This window comes from Coregonus lavaretus, assembly GCF_964263955.1.
Source record: "Coregonus lavaretus genome assembly, contig: HAP1_SCAFFOLD_684, whole genome shotgun sequence".
NCBI lineage: Eukaryota > Metazoa > Chordata > Actinopteri > Salmoniformes > Salmonidae > Coregonus > Coregonus lavaretus.
In genome coordinates this window covers 115,270-143,258 of record NW_028162907.1, presented here as the reverse complement: position 1 = coordinate 143,258, position 27,989 = coordinate 115,270, and the positions used below count along the sequence as shown (strand labels likewise).

Below are 27,989 nucleotides of genomic sequence, written 5' to 3'. Positions count from 1 at the left end.
AGTTTAGCGAGCCAACGTTGCCATGACTTCGCCTACATGCGTTATCGGGGATTTATATTGGAGAAGCAGTTTCTGCCTATCTTCATACTGTACTGTCTTTGGTACTAGTCTATTATAAAATTGGGCAGGTGTAATAACTGCTCAAACAAAACACATGCAGTTGGTTTGGACAAAGCCAGTGGATGCTGTTTGATGACTTGCTGGTTTGAATTGGACGATTATTTCAGACTTTTAGTACCGAAAGTCAGTTTGCAGTTTATTAAAGTCTATAATTTGGTTACAGTTTTCTGGTATATGATGCTTGTGACTGACAAAATGCACATTGGAATTATTGGAATCCTACTGGGCATGTACTCAGTGGCGGCTCCTGAAAAAATTCTCAGGGGGGGCAATTTTTCTGATGATTTAGGTGACCTACACACATTTTTAAAAAGATATGTCCAGCAACAACATGAAGACAGGGGCAGCATATAAGTCAATACCAGAAGCATTTATTGACTGATCTCAAAAGTGTTGGCTTACAAAAGCAAAATAAGTTATCACAGTAAAAATAATCAAGGGTGTTCTTTCACATTCCTCAACACTGCATAAACAATATGCATTTCCATAAACAAATGAAATATCAGCTGAAAATACAGCATCTTGGTATTTGTTCAGATTGCAGGATCAACAAGAGCTTTTACCACATTTTTTGATATTGTTTAATCTTACCTTATGGCCTGCACTTGCTTGTGAAGCTGTCGAGGGCACGTTTGATAAAGACAGCATCGATGTCCTTCTTCTGTAGCTTCTGGTACAGAATGTCGACGTGGGGCATGATTTTGTGAAAAAGCCGCAGGAAAAAAATTAAATCTTCATCATGTAGTATCCTCACGTAGCCAGCTGCCTCTCTCACGGTGTGCTGGTCAAATGAACCCAATGAACCCGTCCGGATGGCTTCAAAACATTCTATGAGGTCGTCTCGATTCTCGTAGACAGTGTTCACGACTCTGCTGTTGCTAACCTCATCGTTGTGGCGGCGGACAGCTAGCCTGTATCCCTCATCCAGTTGAGTGGCAATATTCACTCTCCCCAAAGCAAACAATCTCAAACAGCTATATGTGGGTCTTTGACAGCTCATTTTTCTTAATCTTTTCTGAAAGATGGTGCATGTCGGTTACACCAGTCGCTGTCCAAGCGGTGCTGTCTGCCTTGCCGCCTTCAGGGTGAAAGAGTAGTTTCTTAGTTACGTTCATGGTTACGTTACGTTACGTATGACGAAAGCGCGTAAGTGCAAGCCCTCAGAAACCCATAGAGATTGTATTGAAAGCTCTGATATTTGAAAAAAATATATTTTACATTAGAGGCTATGAGAGACGTCTGGGCGATTTTCAACCTGACTGAAATCGCCCCAAAACGGGCGGGGACATTTGAAGCACGACTTTAGCCTGATTGGACATTTAGTGGCAGATCAGGCGTCTAGATTAGAACACTGAACTACTGTTGCCGTGATATAATTGATTAGAAAAAAAATCCCTTCCTTTTCCCGTTTGGCAGTGCGTCGCCCATATCGCCCTAATGAACACACCGCCCCTGCATGTACTTGAAGGTAAGAATGAACGCGCGTGTTTGAAACAGCTGGGCATGTTTGGCAAAGGTACATACATATACACTGAGTGTACGAAACATTAGGAACACCTTCATAATACTGAGTTTGTACCCCCTTTTGCCCTTAGAACAGCCTCAATTCGTCGGGGCATGGACTACAAGGTGTCGAAAGCGTTCCACAGGGATGCTGGCCCATGTTGACTCCAATGCTTCCCACAGTTGTGTCAAGTTAGCAGGATGTTTGGTGGACCATTCTTGATACACACTGGAAACTGTTGAGCGTGGAAAACCCCAGCAGTGTTGCAGTTCTTGACACACTCAAACTTGTGCACCTGGCACCTACTACTACCATACCCCGTTCAAAGGCACTTACATTTTTTGTCTTGCCCATTCACATTTAAATTGACGCATACACAATCCATGTCTCAAGGCTTCAAAATCCATATTTAACCTGTCTCCTCTTCATCTATACTGATTTTAAGTGGATTAAACAGGTGACATCAATAACGGATCATAGCTTTCACCTGGATTCACCTGGTCAGTCTACTATGTCATGGAAAAATAATCTAGGTTGAAGGTTATGCCTTTAGATTTTGAGAAACTTTGCAAATAAGGAATACTTTTTTAATGTTTTGTACACTCAGTGACTTCAGAAATTATTCACACCCCTTGACCTTTTCCAAATGTTGTTGTTACAAAGAGGGTTAAAAATTGGTCAACTATCTACACAAAATACTTTCATGTCAAAGTGGGGGGGAAATGCTAACACATATTAGGAAGGTGTTCCTAATGTTTGGTATACTCAGTGTATATTAGAATCACCTTTGGCAGAGACTTTTCTACAGAGACTACAGCTGTGAGTCTTTTCTGGGTAAGTCTCTCTAAGACCTTTCCACAGCATGATTGTGCAACATTTGCCCATTATTCATTTCAAAATTCTTCAAGCTCTGTCAAATTGGTTGTTGATCATTGCAAGACAACCATTTTCAGATCTTGCCATAGATTTTAAAGCAGATTTAAATCAAAACTGTAACTCGGCAACTCAGGAACACTCCAGTGTAGATGTGGTCTTATGTTTTGTCCTGCTGAAAGGTGAATTAATCTCCCAGTGTCTGGTGGAAAGCAGACTGAAGCAGGTTTTTTTCTAGGATTTTGCCTGTGCCCATTCCAATGATTACAAGCATACCCATAACATGATGCAGCCACCACTATGCTTGAACATATGGAGAGTGCTACTCAGTAATGTGTTGTATTGAATTTCCCCCAAACATAACACTGTGTATTCAGGACAAAAAGTACATTGTTTTGTCAATGTTTTTGCTGTATTACTTTAGTGCCTTGTTGCAAACAGGATGCATGTTTTGGAATATTTTTGTTCTGTACAGGCTTCCTTATTTTCCCTGTCAATTAAGTTAGTATTGTGGAGTAACTACAATGTTGATCCATCCTTAGTTTTCTCTTATCACAGCCATTAAACTCTTAACTGTTTTAAAGTCATCGTTGGCCTCATGGCGAAATCCCTGAGTGGTTTCCTTCCTCTCCAGCAACTGAGTTAGGAAGGACACCGCTATCTTTTTAGTCACTAGGTGTATTGATACACCATCCAAAGTGTAGTTAATAACTTCACCATGCTCAAAGGGATATTCAATGTCTGCTTTAATTTTTTTTTACCCATCTACCAATAGGTGCCCTTCTTTATGAGGCATTGGAAAACCTCTGTGGTCTTTGTGGTTGAATATGTGTGTAAAGTTGACTGCTCGACTGAGGGACCTTACAGATAATTGTATGTGTGGGGTACAGAGATGAGGTAGACATAAAATAAAATAAAACTATTATGTGACTTGTTAACATATGTTTACTCCTGAACTTATTTAGGCTTGCAATAACAAAGGGGTTGAATACTTATTGACTAAAGACATTTAAGCTTTTCATTTTTTATTTATTTGTAAACATTTCAAAAAACATAATTCCACTTAATTCCAGTGACAAAAAACTCAATTGAATCAATTTTAAATTCAGTCTGTTACAACAAAATGTGGAAAAAGTCAAGGGGTGTGAATACCTTCTGGAGGCACTGTAGGCTATGGGGAGATGACACATGCACACATTATTTTTCTTTTTAACTATGAAAGGTTCAAGCAGACTGTGAGCCGTACATCATTCTTATTCGAGAGTACTGTTTGCCATATAATGCATGACAATAAACCACCAAACACATGTATACCCCCCCCCCCCCCCCCCCCCCCAAAAAAAGATAATGGTAACTGATTTTTTTTTCTTATACAGACTGCAAGGGTATGTGGGACCACTTGAATTGCTGGTCTCCTGCTTTTGTAGGGGAAACTGCATCACATAACTGTCCCAATTTCTTCAAATCAGAAGGTGAGAGACCCCCACCCCACCCCTGGCTGTTACGATGTGTGTGTTAGACCCCCACCCCACCCCTGGCTGTTATGTGTTAGACCCCCACCCCACCCCTGGCTGTTATGTGTTAGACCCCCACCCCACCCCTGGCTGTTATGCGTTAGACCCCCACCCCACCCCTGGCTGTTATGTGTTAGACCCCCACCCCACCCCTGGCTTTTATGTGTTAGACCCCCACCCCACCCCTGGCTGTTATGATGTGTTAGACCCCCACCCCACCCCTGGCTGTTATGTGTTAGACCCCCACCCCACCCCTGGCTGTTATGATGTCTTAGACCCCCACCCCACCCCTGGCTGTTATGTGTTAGACCCCCACCCCACCCCTGGCTGTTATGATGTGTTAGACCCCCACCGCACCCCTGGCTGTTATGTGTTAGACCCCCACCCCACCCCTGGCTGTTATGATGTCTTAGACTCCCACCCCACCCCTGGCTATTATGTATGTGTTAGTTAATGATCCACTACTAAGATAATTTGTTTCCATTCAATACAAAAATGTTTGTCTTTCTACCATAAACTGTTGATTGATGCTCATATATGCGATAGACTAAAAGGACAGAGGAGTGGTAAAGAGTTCATAAAAGGTCTGCTTGTGGAAAAAGCGGCATCATGAAGTGATTTATGACAACCTTACATAACACAAATGAAGCCTGCAAAAACTACTGCCTGCACTAAAATACCAGAGAGATTGAACCTGCGTACTATGTAGGTCTGTGTGTCTTAGAAAATATTTGGTCTGTTCCACCGTTGCTCTGCATGGTCAAGTTTTTTTACTCTGATGCCGACTATTTTGATGGCCATAATTCGTTTATTTGAACAGAACAGTAAGTAAGTATTGATGAGACTGTATGATTTTCCAGGTAAAGTGTACCGGAACTGCACAGACACGGGCTGGACGGACCCATTCCCTCCGTACGAGCATGCATGTTTCAACGAAACCTTACACTTACTTGGAGAGGTGGGTACATGTGTAATCTTAGTATATGCTACATCAATGGTTTTGTCTTTGATTCAGGACAAATACATAAAAATAAGGGAAAGCCATAGAAGTGTTGAGCAGTGATTTAAAAATACATGGACAATTTTCATAAAAATATATTCTTACACCAGGCCACTTTTTCCTCCCAGTCACATGACTCCCACATGTACTTCCCCTACGTGAAGACCATGTACACTGCAGGCTACGCTCTCTCTCTAATCTCTCTCACCATCGCCATCACCATCCTCTGTCTCTTTAGGTGAGAAACAGAGAATCAAGTCTAAGAATTATTATGATAAAAATATATGATAATCCATTTGGATACCCAATAAACCAGACTGTAACCAACATGCTTATCTTAATATTGTGTCTCAGTGGAGGATTAAACATATTACAACATGGGTGTCAAAAGCATGTTGGTCAAGGAGGACATTTACAGCTGCTTTGACACTTTTCCTGTTGTCTAGGAAACTGCACTGCACCAGAAACTACATCCACATCCAACTCTTTGTCTCCTTCATCCTGCGTGCTTCCTTCATCTTCATCAAAGACTCTGTGCTCTTCACCGATGAAAGACTTCTACCATTGTGACGACTACCCAGTACGTATCTACTGTACTTTGTAGTGACTGTCAATGCATGTGTAAATGGATGAACACATTGATAGAGAGAAATGTGTAATTTAGTGTGTGAAAGCAGAATAACTCACTTTTCTAACTCTTCAAAAAATTCCTGGTTTTGATAGTTATTAATCTTTCAACATGATATGAACATACTAAAATACCCCTCCTACACTATACAGTGCATTCGGAAAGTATTCGGACCCCTTGACTTTTCCACATTTTGTTACGTTACAGCCTTATTCTAAAATGGATTACATTGTTTTTTTCCCTCATCAATCTACACACAATACCCCATAATGACAAAGCAAAAACAGGTTTTTAGAAATGTTTGCAAATTTATGAAACATAAAAAACTGAAATATCACATTTACATAAGTATTCAGACCCTTTACTCAATAGTTTGTTGAAGCACCTTTGGCAGCGATTACAGCCTCAAGTCTTCTTGGGTATGACGCTACAAGCGTGGCACACCTGTATTTGGGAATTTCTCCCATTCTTCTCTGCAGATCCTCTCAAGCTCTGTCAGGTTGGATGGGGAGCATTGCTGCACACCTATTTTCAAGTCTCTCCAGAGATGTTCGATGGGGTTCAAGTCCAGGCTCTGGCTGGGCCACTCAAGGACATTCAGAGACTTGTCCCGAAGCCACTCCTGCGTTGTCTTGGCTGTGTGCTTAGGGTCGTTGTCCTGTTGGAAGGTGAACCTTCGCCTAAGTCTAAGGTCCTGAGCGCACTGGAGCAGGTTTTCATCAAGGATCTCTCTGTACTTTGCTCTGTTCATCTTTCCCTCAATCCTGACTAGTCTCCCAGTCCCTGCCGTTGAAAAACATCCCCACAGCATGATGCTGCCACCACCATGCTTCACCGTAGGGATGGTGCCAGGTTTCATCAGACCAGAGAATCTTGTTTCTCATGGTCTGAGAGTCCTTTAGCCAAACTCCAAGCGGGCTGTCATGTGCCTTTTACTGAGGAGTGGCTTCCGTCTGGCCACTTTACTATAAAGGCCTGATTGGTGGAGTGCTGCAGAGATGGTTGTCCTTCTGGAAGGTTCTCCCATCTCCACAGAGGAACTCTGAAGCTCTGTCAGAGTGACCATCGGGTTCTTGGTCAACTCCCTGACCAAGGCCCTTCTCCCCCGATTGCTAAGTTTGGCCGGGCAGCCAGCTCTAGGAAGAGTCTTGGTGGTTCCAAACTTCTTCCATTTAAGAATGATGGAGCCCACTGTGTTCTTGGGGACCTTCAATGCTGCAGACATTGCTGTACCCTTCCCCAGATCTGCGCCTCAACACAATCCTGTCTCGGAGCTCTACGGACAATTCCTTCGACCTCATGGCTTGGTTTTTCCTCTGACATGCACTGTCAACTGTGGTACCTTATATAGACAGGTGTGTGCCTTTCCAAATCATGTCCAATCAATTGAATTTACCACTGGTGGACTCCAATCAAGTTGTAGAAACATCTCAAGGATGAACAATGGAAACAGGATGCACCTGAGCTCAATTTCGAGTCTCATAGCAAAGGGTCTGAATACTTATGTAAATAAGGTGTTTTTAGTTTTCGCTTTGTCATTATGGGGTATTGTGTGTAGATTGATGAGTAAATATAACTTGACTGGCCTGCACAGATCCCTGACCTCAACCCCATCGAACACCTTTGGGATAAATTGGACCGCCGACTGCGATTCAGGCCTAATCACCCAACATCAGTGCCCGACCTCACTTATACTCGTGGCTGAATGGAAGCAAGTCCCCGTGGCAATGTTCCAACATCTAGTGGAAAGCCTTCCCAGAAGTGGAGGCTGTTATAGCAGCAAAGGGGGGACAAACTCCATATGAATGCCCATGATTTTGGAATGAGACGTTTGACAAGCAGGTGTCCACATACTTTTGGTCATGTAGTGTATCTTTTCTCATCATATCCTGTAGGTGGTGTGTAAGTTAGTGGTGATGTTCTCCAACTACTGCATCATGGCTAACTACAGCTGGCTGCTGGTGGAGGGACACTACCTCCACACCCTGGTCAGCGTCTCCTTCTTCTCCAAGAAGAAACCCCTGTGGTGGTACATCATCCAGGGCTGGGGTACGGACACCTGTCCCCTCTACATTACAACAACACTACACATGCCATGTCATTGATGTCATCTAGCAATGTCATGTCATAGTGAACTGTTCACTGAAAAGAGGGATTGAATTTAACTAAACAGTTTTTGTTTTTCTACATAGGTTTGCCAATGATTGTCATTGTATCCTGGGGCTTGGCAAAATACTTCTATGAGGATGAAGGGTAAGATACAGATGAATGGGATGTCATAGACCATTTTAAACAGATGACAATTGCATCATCATCATAGTTCACATACATTAATAGGTTTCTCTTTCTCCTCAAGCTGCTGGGAGACAAGGGTACATGACTGGGTTTGGTGGATTCTCAGAGTACCAGTCCTACTCTTCATAGTTGTAAGTGCATCAATCTCTGTTGATAACTAATGATTAGGCCTATGCATTGTTCAAGATTCTTCAAGACAGAATACCAGGGCACATTCTCAGAGCATGCGCAGACCAGCTGGCAAGTGTCTTCACGGACATGTTCAATCTCTCCTTGTACCAGATTGTAATCCTAACATGTTTCAAGCTGACCACCATTGTACCTGTTCCCAAGAACTCCAAGGTAAACTGCCTAAATGACTATCGCCCTGTAGCACTCGCATCTTTAATTATTAAGTGCTTTGGAAGGCTGGTCAAGTCACACATCAACACCATTATCCCAGACACCCTGGAACCACTCCCAATTCACATACTGCCCCAACAGATCCACAGATGATGCTATCTCAATTGCATTTCACACCGCCCTCTCCCACCTGGACAAGAGGGGAAATCACTATGTGAGATTGCTGTTCATAGACTACAGCGCAGCATTCAACACCATATTCCCCTCCAAGCTCCTCACCAAGCTCGGGACCCTGGGACTGAACCTCTGTAACTGGATCCTGGACTTCCTGACGGGCCGGCCCCAGATGGTGAGGGTAGGCAACAACACCTCCGCCACGCTGACCATCAACACGGGGGCCCCTCAGGGGTGTGTGCCTAGTCCCCTCCTGTACTCCCTGTTCACCCACGACTCCAGCACCATCAAGTTTGCTGACGACAACGGTGGTAGGCCTGATCACTGATGGTGATGAGACAGCCTACAGGGAGGAGGTCAGAGACTTGGCAGTGTGGTGGCAGGACATCAGCCTCTCCTCAACATCAGTAAGACCAAGGAGCTGAGTGTGGACTACAGGAGAAAGAGGGGAGAGCATGTCCCGATCCACATCGATGGGGCTGTAGTGGAGCAGGTCGAAAGCTTCAAGTTCCTTGGCGTCCACATCACTAAGGACTTAACATGGTGTACACACACCCGCACAGTCGTGAAGAGGGCACGAAAGTGTTTCTTCCCCTCAGGGCCGAAAAGATTTGGCATGGGCCCTTGGATCGTCAAAAAGTTACACAGCTGCATCGAGAGCATTTTGATTGGGTGCATCACCGCTTGGTATGGAAAATGCACCGCCCTCGACCGCAAAGCGCTACAGAGGGTGGTGCGGACGGCTCAGTACATCACTGGGACCGAGCTCCCTGCCATCCAGGACCTCTATATCAGGCAATGTCAGAGGAAGGCCTGAAAATGTGTCAAAGACACCCACCCAAGTTCACTGTTCACTCTGCTACCGTCCGGCAAATGGTACCGGAGCATCAGCTCTCGGCCCAACAGGTTCCGAGACAGCTTCTACCCCCAAGCCGTAAGACTGCTAATAGCCATAAATAGTTAATTAAATGGTTACCCGGACTATCTGCATTGACCCTATCTTGCACTGACTAGCCCTCTCTATACATTTTATATATACAGTGGGGAAAAAAAGTATTTAGTCAGCCACCAATTGTGCAAGTTCTCCCACTTAAAAAGATGAGAGAGGCCTGTAATTTTCATCATAGGTACACGTCAACTATGACAGACAAAATGAGAAAAAAATATCCAGAAAATCACATTGTAGGATTTTTAATGAATTTATTTGCAAATTATGGTGGAAAATAAGTATTTGGTCAATAACAAAAGTTTCTCAATACTTTGTTATATACCCTTTGTTGGCAATGACACAGGTCAAACGTTTTCTGTAAGTCTTCACAAGGTTTTCACACACTGTTGCTGGTATTTTAGCCCATTCCTCCATGCAGATCTCCTCTAGAGCAGTGATGTGTTGGGGCTGTCGCTGGGCAACACGGACTTTCAACTCCCTCCAAATATTTTCTATGGGGTTGAGATCTGGAGACTGGCTAGGCCACTCCAGGACCTTGAAATGCTTCTTACGAAGCCACTCCTTCGTTGCCCGGGCGGTGTGTTTGGGATCATTGTCATGCTGAAAGACCCAGCCACAATTCATCTTCAATGCCCTTGCTGATGGAAGGAGGTTTTCATTCAAAATCTCACGATACATGGCCCCCCCATTCATTCTTTCCTTTACACGGATCAGTCGTCCTGGTCCCTTTGCAGAAAAACAGCCCCAAAGCATGATGTTTCCACCCCCATGCTTCACAGTTGGTATGGTGTTCTTTGGATGCAACACAGCATTCTTTGTCCTCCAAACACGACGAGTTGAGTTTTTACCAAAAAGTTATATTTTGGTTTCATCTGACATTCTCCCAATCCTCTTCTGGATCATCGAAATGCACACTAGCAAACTTCAGACGGGCCTGGACATGTACTGGCTTAAGCAGGGGGACACGTCTGGGACTGCAGGATTTGAGTCCCCGGCGGCGTAGTGTGTTACTGATGGTAGGCTTTGTTACTTTGGTCCCAGCTCTCTGCAGGTCATTCACTAGGTCCCCCTGTGTGGTTCTGGGATTTTTGCTCACCGTTCTTGTGATCATTTTGACCCCACGGGGTGAGATCTTGTGTGGAGCCCCAGATCGAGGGAGATTATCAGTGGTCTTGTATGTCTTCCATTTCCTAATAATTGCTCCCACAGTTGATTTCTTCAAACCAAGCTGCTTACCTATTGCAGATTCAGTCTTCCCAGCCTGGTGCAGGTCTAGAATTTTGTTTCTGGTGTCCTTTGACAGCTCTTTGGTCTTGGCCATAGTGGAGTTTGGAGTGTGACTGTTTGAGGTTGTGGACAGGTGTCTTTTATACTGATAACAAGTTCAAACAGGTGCCATTAATACAGGTAACGAGTGGAGGACAGAGGAGCCTCTTAAAGAAGAAGTTACAGGTCTGTGAGAGCCAGAAATCTTGCTTGCTTGTAGGTGACCAAATACTTATTTTCCACCATAATTTGCAAATAAATTCATAAAAAATCCTACAATGTGATTTTCTGGAAAATTTTTCCTCAATTTGTCTGTCATAGTTGACGTGTACCTATGATGAAAATTACAGGCCTCTCTCATCTTTTTAAGTGGGAGAACTTGCACAATTGGTGGCTGACTAAATACTTTTTTCCCCCACTGTATATACACACATACATACACACACACACACTGAGTGTACAAAACATTACGAACACCTTCCTAATATTGAGTTGCACCCCCTTTTGCCATCAGAATAGCCTCAATTCATCAGGGCATGGACTACAAGGTGTCGAAAGCGTTCCACAGGGATGCTGGCCCACGTTGACTTCAATGCTTCCCACAGTTGTGTCAAGTTGGCTGGATGTCCTTTGGGTGGTGGAGCATTCTTGATACACACAGGAAACTGTTGAGCGTGAAAAACCCAGCAGCGTTGCATTTCTTGAAACATTCAAACCGGTGTACCTGGCACCTACTACCATTCCCTATTCAAAAGCACTTAAATCTTTTGTCTTTCCCATTCACCCTCTGAATGGCACACACACACAATCCATGTCTCAAGGATTAAACATCCTTCTTTAACCTGTCTCCTCCCCTTCATCTACACTGATTGGAGTAGATTTAACAGGTGACATCAATAAGGGACCATAGCTTTCACCTGGTCAGTCTGTCATGGAAAGAGCAGGTGTTCTTAATGTTTTGTATACAAAAAAAGAAACACACACATGCTGCTGCTGCTACTCTGTGCTTTATTTTACTTATATTTTTATCTATCCTGATGCCTAGTCCCTTTACCCTGACTTCATGTCCTTATCTACCTCAAATAGTGTACCCCATACCCATGCACATTGATCTGGTACTCCCTGTATACAGCTTCATTCTTGTATATATGTTTTTACTGCATTGTTGTAAAGGGCTCGTAAGCAAGCGTTTCACTGTCAGTTAACACCCTTTGTATTCGGTGTATGTGACAAATACAATTTGATGTTTGTTTTTTTATATAACTCAGAATGTAAATATTTGTTTTACTCCCTACGGTAATCATTTGTTGCCATTTCATTGCAGATTAATTTTATATTTTTTCTGAGTATCATACGAATTCTGGTGGGGAAACTGCGGATGCCAGACATGCATGGAACTGAATTCAGCCAATACAAGTGAGTTGTCAAAATCACCAGAATATACTATTACCAAAGCATTTCAAGGATGTTTATTCTGTAGGGTATAAAAAAAACTTAAAACAGTGTTACAGTACCTGTGCTAACTTTCTGTAAGCGTTGCCCAGTCAAACCTGAAAGACCAGCACAACGGCAAACTAATGGAATCTCTCCAAACATGTGTACAGTATTGATTTATGTATTTTGTGTATTGTAAAATTGCATATTTTCCTTGTATCTTTTCAGGAGACTTACCAAATCTACTTTTCTTTTGGTGACCCTCTTTGGTTTGTACTACATCCTCTTTGCCTTCTTACCCATCAAAGTCAGTGGTTTAACTTACAAAATATGGACCTTTGTTGAGCTGGCTCTTGCATCAACACAGGTAATTTTGATTTTTACTTTTTTACTTTGCAGGAATACTATTTGATGTCTAAATTCCCCTTTCTTCCTTTCCAGGGCTTTGGAGTTGCTGTTCTTTACTGTTTTCTAAATGGGGAGGTAGGTTTTTTGTCCATTTCTCAAAACTATGATGTTAAATGAAGTTGAAATAAGTGGTATAAATGTGCTATTGCTAATATTAGGCAGCTAGCCCTGATTAACTAGTGCTCGATGATACACTTTCTCCATCCCCTCCCCCCACACACAGGTACAGTACGAGGTACAGAGGAGATGGCGAAGGTGGAGGCTGAAGCAGCATCTACACGGGGTGCCAAGACACCATGGCTCCATGAGCCAAAGCGGCTCTCCCCTTACCCAGGTCTCCTTGCTTCCCTGTTCCGGACCGGCCAGCCTGGCATGACCTTTGACGACCCCCCCCCCAATCACTGGAGATCTCTTAGACATGCCAGATAAAAACACTCATACAGAGGGACTCTCTCAAGACATCAAGGGTACTTAAGTTACATAACTTTATTTAACTTGAGGAATGGTCCACAGAATCACTTGGCCACTCTTGAAGACTTGGACATTGCATGGGAAACAGCACTGTTATTTTGTGTCATTCCCTCAAGCTCAAGCAACATTTCTACGACTATGGACCAGGCCTGAAGATCTAGGACATTTTGGGTTCAGTGGAAATCCTAAGAAACAGGAAGATATTCAAAAACAAGAAGTAGGCCTCAGCTCTTCATCATCAACATGTGAAAGATAAATCCTGGAAAGGGGTCTGGTTATGGCCAGCCTCTTGTCCAGAGAATGTATCGACATGATTGAAAATTCTCACTTTTTATTATACTTCAAAGACATATCTTTTAAGAAACATAATTTACTGTTCTTTTGCATCAATGTACTGTATTTTCTCACAATTTGACATTTTCTGAAATAAATACCCAGTTCAAAAGGCTGCACTTTTTCAAGAGGATAACAAATTGCTGGTGAGTTGTCTAATAAACGGTCATCTTGGTTGTCTCAACACTTCACCCATGTAAAATGTCAGATTTGGTCCCTTTTCTTCTTGCTCATGGTAATTTATTATAAACTGGATGGTTCAAGCCCTGAATGCGGATTTGGCTGACAGCCGTGGTATATCAGACCTTATACCACGGGTATGTCAAAACATTTATTTTTACTGTTCTAATGACATTGGTAACCAGTTTATAATAGCAATAAGGCACCTCTGGGATTTGTGGTAGATGGTCAATATACCATGGCTAAGGGCTGTTCTTAGGCACGCACGACGCAAAGCAGAGTGCCTTGATACAGCCCTTAACCGTGGTATATTGGCCATATACCACACCCCCTCGTGCCTTATTGCTTTATTATAAAATGGTTCTTAGAAAAATATGTGCACTAATGTCCTAAAGATAACCTCTACATTGGATACTTTGCTTTCATTTCTTCCACAAAGGCAATATATTATTTTATGGCATCTTCTTTGGACTTTCCTATTGGATTGAAAATAGAAACAGGACACATCGAAGATTTGTGTTACATTCAAAACAGAGAGAGTGGAAAGGCAGAATAATACATTGTCCAAAATACTTACCTTCCTGTGCTTTCCAAACATCCCATTTAGATTTTCCTTGGAAGTCAAATATTCCCGGACGCTCTGTGGACACAACATATACATTTTCAAAGTTACTCTTACATCAACAAAAATATTACTTTAACTGGCAGGTATTGACAAAGTCTGAAAGACACTTGCCCATCGGGTAAGTCAGGATAATTTTTTGGTTACCCGAAGATTATGATCGCTTTCCCGATAATGTAAAAATAAACTACACTGAACCAAAATATAAAACGCAACATGCAACAATTTTACAGTTCATATAAATAAATACATTAGGCCCTAATCTATGGACCTCACATGACTGGGAATACAGATTTGCCTCATGCAGCCCGACATCTTCGCATTGAGTTGATCAGGCTGTTGATTGTGGCCTGTGGAATGTTGTCTCACTCCTCTTCAATGGCTGTGCGAAGTTGCTGGATATTGGCGGGAACTGGAACACGCTGTCGGAAACATCAATCCAGAGCATCCCAAACATGTTCAATGGTTGACATGTCTAGGTATGCAGGCCATCGAAGAACTGGGACATTTTCAGCTTCCAGGAATGATGTACAGATCCTTGCGACATCGGGCCGTGCATTATCGTACTGAAACATGAGGTGATGGTGGCGGATGAATGGCACAACAATGGGCCTCAGGGTATCGTCACTGTATCTCTGTGCATTCAAATTGACATCAATAAAATGCAACTGTGTTCGTTGTCCATAACTTCTGCCTGCACTACCATAACCCCACAGCCACCATGGGGCACTCTATTCACAACGTTAAGATCAGCAAATCGCTCACCCACATGACATCATACACGCTGTCTGCCATCTGCCCAGTACAGTTGAAACCAGAACTCATCCATGAAGAGCATACTTCTCCAGTGTGCCAGTGGCCATCGAAGGTGAGCATTTGCCCACTGAAGTCCGTTATAACGTCGAACTGCATTCAGGTCAAGATCCTGTTGAGGACAATGAGCACACAGATGACATTCCCTGAGATGGTTTCTGACAGTTTGTGCAGAAATTCTTCAGTTGTGCATACCCACAGTTTCATCAGCTGTCCGGGTGGCTTGTCTCAGACCATCCTGCAGGTGAAGATGCCAGATGTGGAGGTCCTGGGCTGGCATGGTTACACGTGGTCTGCGGTTGTGAGGCCAGTTGGACGTACTGCCAAATTCTCTAAAACGTTCAGTTCTGGCAACAGCTCTGGTGGACATTCCTGCAGTCAGCATGCAAATTGCACACTCCCTCAACTTGAGGGACATTTTAGAGTGGCCTTTTATTGTCCCCAGCACAAGGTGAACCTAGGTAATGATCATGCTGTTTATTCAGCTTATTGATATGCCACACCTGTCAGGTGGATATATTATCTTGGCAAAGGAGAAATGCTCACCAACAGGGATGTAAACAAATGTGTACACACAATGAGAGAAATAAGCTTTTTGTGCATATGGAACATTTCTGGAATATTTTTCAGCTTTTGAAACATGGGACCAACACTTTACATGTTGCATTTATATTTTTTTGTTCAGTATATTTTACACGCAATAGTGCCATATATTGCCTGCCTTTCACATACACAGGGGAGGAATCTGAAAAAGAAGAACTGGAATTCTTTGTATTTTGGTTGTTCTCAGAGCAGGCTCAACTTGCCCGACTGCCAAACATCGTCTGTCTTTCACAAAGATCAGTTTTAGGCTAGGCCTACTGGAAGTATTCACTTTTTAAATCACCTGCCCAACGGGGCAACATCAGAGCATGTTCAGGTCACCGGCCTAAATGTCCGTCCCTGAATGGTTTACTTACAGACAAAAAGGCAGCTAAACAATTGATAAGTCAAGACATTTAACTCTTGAGAAATGCATATAGAGACAAAATTATAAGCCTTGGTCTCACGAGTGGCGCAGTGGTCTAAGGCGCATTGCCTTTAAAATTGTAACTACAGACCCGGGTTCGATCCCAGGCTGTGTCACAACCGGCCGTGATCGGGAGTCCCATTTGGCGGCGCACTATTGGCTCAACGTCGTCCGGGTTAGGTGAGGGTTTGGCCGGTGAGGCTTTACTTGGCTCATCGCGCTCTAGCGACTCCTTGTGGCATGCCGGACGCCTGCAGGCTGACCTCGGTAGTCAGTTGAACAGTGTTTCCTACGACACATTGGTGCGGCTGGCTTCCGGGTTAAGCAGGTGGGTGTAAGAAGCGCGGTTTGGCGAGTCATGCTTCGAAGGACGCATGACTGGACCTTCGCCTCCCGAGCCCGTTGGGGAGTTGCAGTGATGAGAAGATCGAAAAAGGGGGTAAAAAATAACAAATAATTATATATACAGTTGAAGTCGGAGGTTTACATACATCTTAGCCAAATACATTTAAACTCAGTTTTTCACAATTCCTGACATTTAATCCTAGTAAAAATTCCCCGTCTTATTTTAAGAATGTGAAATGTCAAAATAATAGTAGAGAGAATGATTTATTTCAGCTTTTATTTCTTTCATCACATTCCTAGTGGGTCAGAAGTTTTTTCATACTAATTGAGTGTATTTGGTAGCATTGCCTTTAAATTGTTTAACTTGGGTCAAACATTTCGGGTAGCCTTCCACAAGCTTTCCACAATAAGTTGGGTGAATTTTGGCCCATTCCTCCTGACAGAGCTGGTGTAACTGAGTCAGGTTTGTAGGCCTCCTTACTCGCACACGCTTTTTCTGTTCTGTCCACAAATGTTCTATAGGATTGAGGTCAGGGCTTTGTGATGGCCACTCCAATACCTTGACTTTGTTGTCCTTAAGCCATTTTGCCACAACTTTGGAAGTATGCTTGGGGTCATTGTCCATTTGGAAGACCCATTTGTGACCAAGCTTTAACTTCCTGACTGATGTCTTGAGATGTTGCTTCAATATATCCACATAATGTTCCTTCCTCATGATGCCATCTATTTTGTGAAGTGCACCAGTCCTTCCTGCAGCAAAGCACCTCCACAGCATGATGCTGCCACCCCCGTGCTTCACGGTTGGGATGGTGTTCTTCGGCTTGCAAGCGTTCCCCTTTTTCCTCAAAACATAACGATGGTCATTATGGCCAAACAGTTCTATTTTTGTTTCATCAGACCAGAGGACATTTCTACAAAAAGTACGATCTTTATCCCCATGTGCAGTTGCAAACCGTAGTCTGGCTTTTTTATGGCGGTTTTGGAGCAGTGGCTTCTTCCTTGCTGAGCAGCCTTTCAGGTTATGTCGATATAGGACTAGTTTCACTGTGGATATAGATACTTTTGTACCCGTTTCCTCCAGCATCTTCACAAGGTCTGTTGCTGTTGTTCTGGGATTGATTTGCACTTTTCGCACCAAAGTACCTTAATCTCTTGGAGACAGAACGCGTCTCCTTCCTGAGCGGTATGACGGCTGCGTGGTCCCATGGTGTTTATACTGCGTACTATTGTTTGTACAGATGAACGTGGTACCTTCAGGCATTTGGAAATTGCTCCCAAGGATGAACCAGACTTGTGGAGGTCTACTCTTTTTTTTCCTGAGGTCTTGGCTGATTTCCTTTGATTTTCCCATGATGTCAAGCAAAGAGGCACTGAGTTTGAAGGTAGGCCTTGAAATACATCCACAGGTACACCTCCAATTGACTCAAATGATGTCAATTATCCTATCAGAAGCTTCTAAAGCCAAGACATCATTTTCTGGAATTTTCCAAGCTGTTTAAAAGGCACAGTGAACTTAGTGTATGTAAACTTCTGACCCACTGGAATTGTGATACAGTGAATTATAAGTGAAATAATCTGTCTGTAAACTATTGTTGGAAAAATGACTTGTGTCATGCACAAAGTAGATGTCCTAACCGACTTGCCAAAACTATATTCTGTTAACAAGAAATGTGTGGAGTGGTGGAAAAACAGGTTAACGACTCCAACCTAAGTGTATGTAAACTTCCGACTTCAACTGTTATATATATATATACAGGTAAAAGTCAGTAAATTAGAATATTTTGAAAAACTTGATTTATTTCAGTAATTGCATTCAAAAGGTGTAACTTGTACATTATATTTATTCATTGCACACAGACTGATGCATTCAAATGTTTATTTCATTTAATTTTGATGATTTGAAGTGGCAACAAATGAAAATCCAAAATTCCGTGTGTCACAAAATTAGAATATTGTGTAAGGGTTACATTTTGAAGACACCTGGTGCCACAAAATAATCAGCTGATTAACTCAAAACACCTGCAAAGGGCTTTAAATGGTCTCTCAGTCCAGTTCTGAAGCCTACACAAACATGGGGAAGACTTCAGATTTGACAGCTGTCCAAAAGGCGACCATCGACACATTGCACAAGGAGGGAAAGACACAAAAGGTTATTGCAGAAGAGGCTGGCTGTTCTCAGAGCTCTGTGTCCAAACACATTAATAGAGAGGCAAAGGGAAGGAAAAACTGTGGTCAGAAAAAGTGTACAAGCGATAGGGATCACCGCGCCCTAGTCAAGATTGTGAAAAAAAACCCATTCAAAAATGTGGGGGAGATTCACAAGGAGTGGACAGCTGCTGGAGTCAGGGCTTCAAGATCCACCACCAAGAGACGCTTGAAAGACATGGGTTTCAACTGCCGCATACCTCGTGTCAAGCCACTGTTGACCAAGAAACAGCGCGAAAAGCGTCTCACCTGGGCTAAGGAAAAAAAGAGCTGGACTGCTGCTGAGTGGTCTAAAGTCATGTTTTCTGACGAAAGCAAATTTTGCATTTCCTTTGGAAATCGAGGTCCCAGAGTCTGGAGGAAGACAGGAGAGGCACAGGATCCACGTTGCCTGAAGTCTAGTGTAAAGTTTCCACCATCAGTGATGGTTTGGGGTGCCATGTCATCTGCTGGTGTCGGTCCACTCTGTTTCCTGAGATCAAGGGTCAACGCAGCCGTCTACCAGCAAGTTTTAGAGCACTTCATGCTTCCTGCTGCTGACCTGCTCTATGGAGATGGAGATTTCAGGTTCCAACAGGACTTGGCGCCTGCACACAGCGCAAAATCTACCCGTGCCTGGTTTACGGACCATGGTATTTCTGTTCTAAATTGGCCAGCCAACTCCCCTGACCTTAGCCCCATAGAAAATCTGTGGGGTATTGTGAAAAGGAAGATGCAGAATGCCAGACCCAACAACGCAGAAGAGTTGAAGGCCACTATCAGAGCAACCTGGGCTCTCATAACACCTGAGCAGTGCCAGAAACTCATCGACTCCATGCCACGCCGCATTAATGCAGTAATTGAGGCAAAAGGAGCTCCAACCAAGTATTGAGTATTGTACATGCTCATATTTTTCATTTTCATACTTTTCAGTTGGCCAACATTTCTAAAAAATCCCTTTTTTGTATTAGCCTTAAGTAATATTCTAATTTTGTGACACACGGAATTTTGGATTTTCATTTGTTGCCACTTCAAATCATCAAAATTAAATGAAATAAACATTTGAATGCATCAGTCTGTGTGCAATGAATAAATATAATGTACAAGTTACACCTTTTGAATGCAATTACTGAAATAAATCAAGTTTTTCAAAATATTCTAATTTACTGACTTTTACCTGTATATATGCCTTGTAATAAGACACTATAGGCTGATACCTGTTTATAAGTAGGACCAGGGGTTTTGGGGCACTGAGACACTACTTTTATTGGTATTACCTGCATCATCCACTAGCGCTGCAGCAGGTAGGAAATGTTCTGTAATTGACACAAGCTGTCTCCAATCAATCCATATCCAGTTGTGCGTGTGTGTTTGGCAGGGGGATTGCCTAAGCCAGGGGATGAGTAGCTCTGCTAATCTTAAATCGCACAAAATCTATTATTTGGCAAGGAATACCATTTGTAGATCAGTGATTCTAAACCTCACTTTACTCAAACTGATCCTCCCCAACGGAGTCCAAAGTTGTAGCTAAAAAAGGGTAAATTAGGGGCAGTTTAAGGGGAGAGTCAATGAAACCAACCATGGATGTACTGTATGTTGTAGAAAACTTGGGGGGTAGCCCCAACCGGGACTTGAACCTGTGTCCAGTGACTGTCAAGCCAACACATGAACCGTTACGCCAAGAGGTCCGAATCGTGGTCAAAAGTTTAGAATGACACAAATATTAATTTTCACAAAGTCTGCTGCCTCAGTTTTTATAATGCCAATTTGCATATACTCCAGAATGTTATGAAGAGTGATCAGATGAATTGCAATTAATTGCAAATAATTAATTAATTGCCATGAAAATGAACTTAATCCCCCAAAAAAACATTTCCACTGCATTTCAGCCCTGCCACAAGAGGACCAGCTGACATCATGTCAGTTATTCTCTTGTTAACACAGGTGAGAGTGTTGACGAGGACAAGGCTGGAGATCACTCTGTCATGCTGATTGAGTTAGAATAACAGACTGGAAGCTTTAAAAGGAAGTTGGTGCTTGAAATCATTGTTCTTCCTCTGTTAACCATGGTTACCTGCAAGGAAACACGTGCCATCATCATTGCTTTGCACAAAAAGGGCTTCACAGGCAAGGACATTGCTGCTAGTAAGATTGCACCTAAATCAACCATTTATCAGATCATCAATGAAGGCTTCAGGGCACCCAAGAAAGTCCAGCAAGCACCAGGACCGTCTCCTAAAGTTGATTTAGCTGCGGGATCGGGGCACCACCAGTGCAGAACTTGCTCAGGAATGGCAGCAGGCAGGTGTGAGTGCATCTGCACGCACAGTGAGGCGAAGACTTTTGGAGGATGGCCTGGTGTCAAGAAGGGCAGAGAGGAGGCCACTTCTCTCCAGGAAAAACATCAGGGACAGACTGATATTCTGCAAAAGGTACAGGGATTGGACTGCTGAGAACTGGGGTAAAGTCATTTTCTCTGATGAATCCCCTTTCCGATTGTTTGGGGCATCCGAAAAAAAGCTTGTCCGGAGAAGACAAGGTGAGCGCTACCATCAGTCCTGTGTCATGCCAACAGTAAAGCATCCTGAGACCATTCATGTGTGGGGTTGCTTCTCAGTCAATGGAGTGGGTTCACTCACAATTTTGCCTAAAAACACAGCCATAAATAAAGAATGGTACCAACACATCCTCCGAGAGCAACTTCTCCCAACCATCCAAGAACAGTTTGGTGACGACCAATGCCTTTTCAAGCATGATGGATCACCTTGCCATAAGGCAAAAGTGATAACTAAGTGGCTCGGGGAACAAAACATCAACATTTTGGGTCCATGGCCAGGAAACTCCCCAGACCTTAATCCCGTTGAGAACTTGTGGTGGATCCTCAAGAGGCGGGTGGACAAACAATAACCCACAAATTCTGACAAACTCCAAGCATTGATTATGCAAGAATGGGCTGCCATCAGTCAGGATGTGGCCCATAAGTTAATTGACAGCATGCCAGGGCGGATTGCAGAGGTCTTGAAAAAGAAGGGTCAACACTGCAAATATTGACTCTCTGCATAAACGTAATGTAATTGTCAATAAAAGCCTTTGACACTTATGGAATGCTTGTAATTATACTTCAGTATACCATAGTAACATCTGACAAATATCTAAAAACACTGAAGCAGCAAACTTTGTGAAGACCAATACTTTGTCATTCTCAAAACTTGACCTCGACTGTACGGTTAAGGTGTTGGTTTAACAGTCGCAGGACCCGTGTTCGAGTCCTATTCGGGGCTACTCACCGAATTCACTAAAATATACTTTCATGGTTGGTTTCATTGACTCTCCACATTAACTGCCCTTAATTGACAATTTTTTTGCTACAACTTCCGAGTCCGTTAGAGGATCAGTTTGAGAAAAGTGAGGTGTACAAATAGTATTCCCTGCCAAATAATAGGCTTTGTGCGATTAAGATTCACAGAGCTATGCCTCCCTTGCTTTAAGCGATACCCCCGCCAACCAGACATGGATTGATTGAGTGGAGACAGCTTGCGTCAATTACAGAACATTTCCTACCTGCAGCAGCACTAGCTGACAATGCTGGAAATACCGGTAAAAGCACAGTGCCTCAAAGTGCCCAAAAACTCCTGGCCATACTTATAAGAAGTTGTATGTCATTATCTTGATGCTTGAAGTGGTACCAGAAAGATTAGACAATAATCAGGGATTTGGCTTTAAGAATGAGGTGCAGCCTGTAGGACAGGTTGAACAGAATGACTCACCCGTGTTGACGTTGCCAATTGTTGCCTGCTTGTACAAACCATATACCACTGCTAGTTCTATATCGTGGAGCTCCGCCCCATAGGGGAGCTCTGCTCCTAGTGGTTTACCCTCTGCCCTAAGGCAGCAACAGCCTGAGACAAAATTATGCACACACCTACAGCCAATAGGAGTACAGGTGTCCCTATAAGAGGGGATGCCTCCCCTCAATCAGCCTCCCTTTTTCTTCAGCGACTGGATGACTAGACTGAAGAGCCAAGAAGAGACGAAGCACAAGACTCAGGACGAAAACGCCGTTGATATTCCAGTCATCAACGTCGTCTAAATGAGCACACCGGGAGATTTTCCACCCCCAAAAGCTCTTTTCAGAGCTCAGTGCAGATGCACTTCCATGGTGGCCGGTGACCACCACGACCTGTGCTTCGTTTGTTTGGGATCCCAGCATGCCAAGGAAGGCGTCTGCAGTCCCCCGAATTGCGCCTCCTGCGCCCTCCTTTCTTTAAAGGAGAGGAAGCAGCGTTGGGCGTTTTTCAGGGAGGACATCCCCCTTGAGGACGTGCTGTCGATACTAGCCTCTGCTTCAGAGGCGTCGTCCGACGGCGCAGACTCGGGGGAAGATAGGGACTTTGAGGGGGGGTCTGGCATTCCAAGGGAACAGTCGGACCCCATCCCTCATACTTTCAAGCCCCCCTTTTTTTTGGAGAGCGAGAGGGCTTGTAGTCCCTATAGTGAAGGGGATACGAGCTCTGAGAGATCAGAAGCTCTCTCTTTCGCTGCAGCCTCTCTGAGATCTGATTTTCCGGGTCTCATTGAGTGAGCTGCTCAACAGCTGGTGATAAGGCTGCCCCCTCTTCCCTCCGCACCGGAGGTTGATATGATGGAGGGCGGTCCTTATTCCAGGCCAAGGAAGGCAGCAGAGCCAGTGGCTCCTGCCATGCCTTCTTTGGCTAGGTACGTTGAGGGCTCGTGGGAGGCACCTTTAGCGGCGCGTTCGCCCGTAAAAGCGGATCTCCCATTCACGAGAGTGGAAGGAAGGTTTCAGGGTCAGGGAATCCCCAGGTTAGAGAGCGCCATGGCGGCGTATCTCGTACCGGGTTCGAGCCCTTGGCCCTCTTCCAAGAAGGCCACGTTGCCATCCCAGAAGGACCGACTCACAGCGTCGCTGTTAGAGAAGTCCTTTGGGTTGGGAGCCCAAGCTGTAGCAGCAGCTAACAATATTGCCCTCTTGGCGGCCTCTCTGTCCCGTTTAACCACGGGCAAGACAGAGCTGGCACCGGAGGAGGTGGAGGAGGCGTCCAGAATTTCTGGCGCCATACTCCACCTGACACAGGCGTCCGCAGTCTGCGCGGGGAGGTCCATGGCCACTTCGGTGGTCGGGGAACGACACCTCTGGTTGTCCTTGACATCCATGAAAGAGGCAGACAGGACGTCTCTCTTGAACGCCCCCCTCTCTGACGACGGCCTCTTTGGGGTCGCAGTCAAAGAGGCGACGGAGCGCTTTTCCAAGCTGGAGGAGGAGAAGAAGCAGCTGGCCAAGCACCTGCCGTTGGCAGGACGACTCGGCCCCCCTCCATCCCAAAGGCCATCTACCTCCGCCCCTCTAAGTAGACCGGGGTCTACGGCGAGGCGGCGTAATCGGCGTCATCCTACGGCCACGAGCAGCAAGGGAACGGGCCCCGCCCTTCCAGCAGCTACGGTAGCCCCACTACAGCTGGCGAGGGAGGTGACGAGGACGCCGACCTGGCCCTCCAAGGGAGGCAAGAGGAGGCGTACGTGACGGGACGCGGGGGAGAGGATGGAGGACGCATCGATGGTGTCGAACGTGCCCACTGTTCCCCCCCACCCTTCGGTTGAAGGGATGGGTGTTGATGTAAATGCCTTTGTTGATGTATTTAATAAAGAGTTGGCTCCACCTGACTTTGTCAAAAAATAGCCTCTTTTCCATAATACGTCCGAGAGCGTTCAAATCTCACCCTCTCTTCCTTACCATTCTAAGAGCCGTTCAGCCCACCGAGGGTGCGTTGCTGAACAGGCACTTAGAGTAGGTATCCGTAAGACCTCAATCAGGTCGTCACATCACACTTCACGTATAAGAAGTGCTTTACATAGAAAGCAGCAGTCCCGGTCAGATTCTGACATGAGGACGCAGCCGCTATTTGGGGATGGCGCACTAGCACAGACTAAGGTCTCCGCTAGTACGAGCCAGACCCATGCTGCGTTCACGGAGGGCCCGATTACCGCGGTCACTAAGGTGTCCAGAGTATCGGCGCCCCCAGGCATTGTAACACAGCAGCTATCTGGGGACGGCGCATTATAGCAGACTAAGGTCTCGGTTAATGCGATTCAGACCCATGCTACGTTCACGGAGGGCCGGATTACTAGGGTTATGGGTATAACCAAAGTATCAGCTCCCCTGACAGAACGAGCCAGTACTCACCACACTGAGCGTGAATCAACCCACCAGGGGTGCAGAGTTGAACACACACAGAAGGTGAAAGTTAAGAAGGTATCAAGGCGCCGCCTTGTTTTACCTCATAGAGACCTCATACTACAGACTTCTAGGAGTACTGTAGTGAAGGGCTCTGATAGCGAATTGCAGTCACCTAAGATGACGCAATCGCTTGCTGGGGATGGTGCCCTGCCGCAGGCTGTGACCTCGGTCAGTGCAATTCAGACCCGCGATGCGTTCAAGGAGGGCAGGAATACGACGGTTACGGGTTTAACCGACGTCCCTGCTCCTCTTTCTTTCTCAGAACGCATTGATGATTCCTCTCCCTTTCACGGGAGGCCCACCTTGGGCTGTTCCACCACTTCAATGTTGGGGAACAGTGGCGGTAAGGGCCATAGAGGAATACAGGTCCTTCCTACTGAATGCACCACAGCTTCGTGCTCAGCCACTTTCTCTGCATTGCTGGCAGTGGCGAAGAAGCTGCACCCTCTCACGCTGGCTAGAACAGATGTTGCAGAAGGGTTATGCTCTCCAATTCCACCGGACCCCACCCCCGTTCAGGGGAGTGGTGGAGACGGTGATGAAAACGCCAGACAAAGTGGCCGCTCTGATGACAGAGATTACGGAACTTTTGGCGAAGGAGGCGGTGACAGTAGTTCCCCGGGAGCAAAGGAACAAAGGGCTATATTCGCCTTATTTCCTAGTGCCCAAAAAGACGGGGGGAGTGAGGCCGATTTTGGACTTACGCATTCTCAACGAGAGCATAACCAAACGGCCCTTCCGAATGCTAACGACAAAACGTCTGCTGGAATGTGTCCAGAGAGGGGACTTTTGTACGAGCATAGACCTAAAGGACGCGTACTTTCATGTGCCGGTTCAGCCGCGTCACAGGAAGTTTCTGCGGTTCGCCTTTCAAGGGGTGGCGTACGAATACACGAGGATGCCATTTGGGTACGCCCTGGCACCTCGCACATTTTCCAAGTGTGTGGAGGCGGCATTGGAACCATTGCGTCGTCAGGGAATACGGCTACTAGCCTACCTGGACGACCTACTGGTTCTCGCCCCGTCAGCAGAGCTGGCGATCACTCACACAACACAGACAGTGATGCATCTCACAAGTCTGGGGTTTGCTGTGAATTGGAAAAAGAGCGCGCCCTGGCCCACTCATCAGATTGTCTACCTGGGGATACAGCTAGACACTGTGAGGATGAGGGCTCGAATTTCGGACCCCCGAAGGGTAGCCTTGTTGCTAGCCCTGAGGTAGACCACTTTCAAAACAGCGGTTGTCTCACTGGCTTTGTGAAGGCATTGAGACAGCTTATGAGGCAGCAGGGCAGCAATTGCCTCAGGGTATCAGAGCTCACTCCACTCATAGAGTAGCGGCTTCTACTGCCCTTTTCAGAGGAACAGGGGTAGAGGATATCTGTAGAGCAGCATCCTGGTCGACGCCGTCTCCATTTATCCGTTTCTATCTCTTAGATATGTCTTCTAACTCTCTGGCTCGATCTGTACTCAGCGTGGCTGAAGGGAGATCTTGAGCAAGATAGAGAGGAGAAGCAGGACTGTGGACACAGGTTTCCATCAGGTCCGCTTTGGTTAAGAAGACGTGTTTTTTGATAGATGTGTTTTCTAACTCTTTGGCTCGGTCTGTACTCAGCATAGCTGAAGGGAGATCTTGAGCTAGGAAGAGAGGGAAAAGCAGGACTATGGACAAGGTTTCCATCAGGTCCGCTTTGGATAAGAAAACATATTTTGTGGCATGAATCCTGACTGACAGGTTCAGTACAGTAGAGGCATGCGTTGATTGACAGAAGGTGAGGTCATCTATCTGCTTGTTCAGTTTAGTATGACTCATGTTTTGTTCCTGCCCACTAATCTCTGGGATTCCATTGAGTGAGTGAGGCAGTCTACCGCGTTTACAATGTAGAGTGACACTTGGTGTCATTCCATTAGTGGTTGGTAGTGTTTTCACAGGATATTGAGGCACATCTATCTGCTAGTACAGATTAGTATGGCTTCTATTCTGGTGATCTGCCCACTAGTCATTGGCATTGCCATTGGACTAGGTGGTGCGGGTCTTTAACCGATGACGCGGTATATTGTGACGCCCGTAGGGGTTTTTAGTTGCAGTACTGCGGGACTCGGTTGCAGCCATTGCTAGTCCTGACCTTCTCGTTTCGATGGGAAGTGTTAGGCTCGGCAGGGAGTACATTTTGGAGCGCTACGCTCCGCCTTAAACCACTAGGAGCAGAGCTCCCCTATGGGGCGGAGCTCCACGATATAGAACGATTAGTTACCGGAGTGTAACTCCAGTTCTATGAGTGGAGCAGAGCCCCATAGGACTTAAGGCCCTGCCGACCCTCTCTAGTCTCGCTGAAGAAAAATATCTCGGGAGGCTGATTGAGGGGAGGCATCCCCTCTTATAGGGACACCTGTACTCCTATTGGTTGTAGGTGTGTGCATAATTTTGTCTCAGGCTGTCGCTGCCTTAGGGCAGAGGGTAAACCACTAGGAGCAGAGCTCCCCTATGGGGCTCCGCTCCACTCATAGAACTGGAGTTACACTCCGGTAACTAATCGTTCAGCGTAGCTAGGTTGTACGGTCAGCCTCCTCACCTCATCCGCAGCCTTTTCAAATTCAGCCTCGAGAAGAGAAAAAAAAGTTTTGTATTGCACTCCTTGTGGGGACCAAAGAATTGATTCCCATCCAAAATCCTATTTTCCTTAACCCTAAATCTAACCCTTAACCTAACATTAACCCAAACCCTAACCCTAATTGTAACCCTAAACCTAAAATAGTATTTAGTCCCCACTTGTCAAAATGTTCTTGTTTTACTATCCTTGTGAGGACTTCTGGTACCACAAGGTCAGTTAAACAAAACCACACACATAATTTCCCCTATATACTGAGAATAATATGTAAATCAGCGGATGCTGAAAATACTTCCACACCACATTGTGTCAAAATATTTGTATCCGACTTAAAAATAAGTTGAATACCTTAACAACCCAAAAATTCTCCCTATGACAAAATCAGTCCTATATGCCACACACATCAGTTAAAATGCATGTGTCTACACGAAGCTATTTGCAGTAGCATCAGAATAGATTCGCTGCAAAAAAACTGTTTTAAAAAGAAATGCATGACACCTAGAAGGTATCTAACATTTTAAACAGATGATTGTTAGTTACTGCACATAAAAACAAAAAATAACGAGGTTTCTGTTTACCATAGACATGTTGTTCCCCAGAAAAAGACCCAGCTACTCCTTACATGTGGGAATGCTCACTTCCGTGATTTCATATGGGAGT

General features: G+C 44.9%; 1 protein-coding gene and 1 long non-coding RNA gene across 3 annotated transcripts in view; both read right to left on the bottom strand.

Annotated features, from left to right (window-relative positions):
• Positions 1–12,889, bottom strand: part of cfap221 (cilia and flagella associated protein 221) — a gene marked incomplete at its 5' end in the record, with an annotated part of 34,687 nt that extends 21,798 nt beyond the window's left edge. Inside the window, one exon of the mRNA XM_084193491.1 lies at positions 12,838–12,889. Within this exon, the coding sequence (XP_084049617.1) occupies positions 12,838–12,889 (52 nt within the window). The remainder of the gene's footprint in view (positions 1–12,837) is intronic.
• Positions 12,890–12,975: 86 nt separating this feature from the next.
• Positions 12,976–27,973, bottom strand: LOC311118701. Of its 2 annotated transcripts, none has more exons than XR_014611838.1 (3): positions 27,908–27,973; positions 14,069–14,131; positions 12,976–13,967 (listed from the first exon to the last, which is right to left on the bottom strand). It is a non-coding gene; the product is annotated as an uncharacterized lncRNA (long non-coding RNA). The 2 variants fall into 2 exon arrangements; XR_014611839.1 differs by having other exon boundaries at positions 12,976–13,163.
• Between the last annotated feature and the right edge of the window lie 16 nt (positions 27,974–27,989).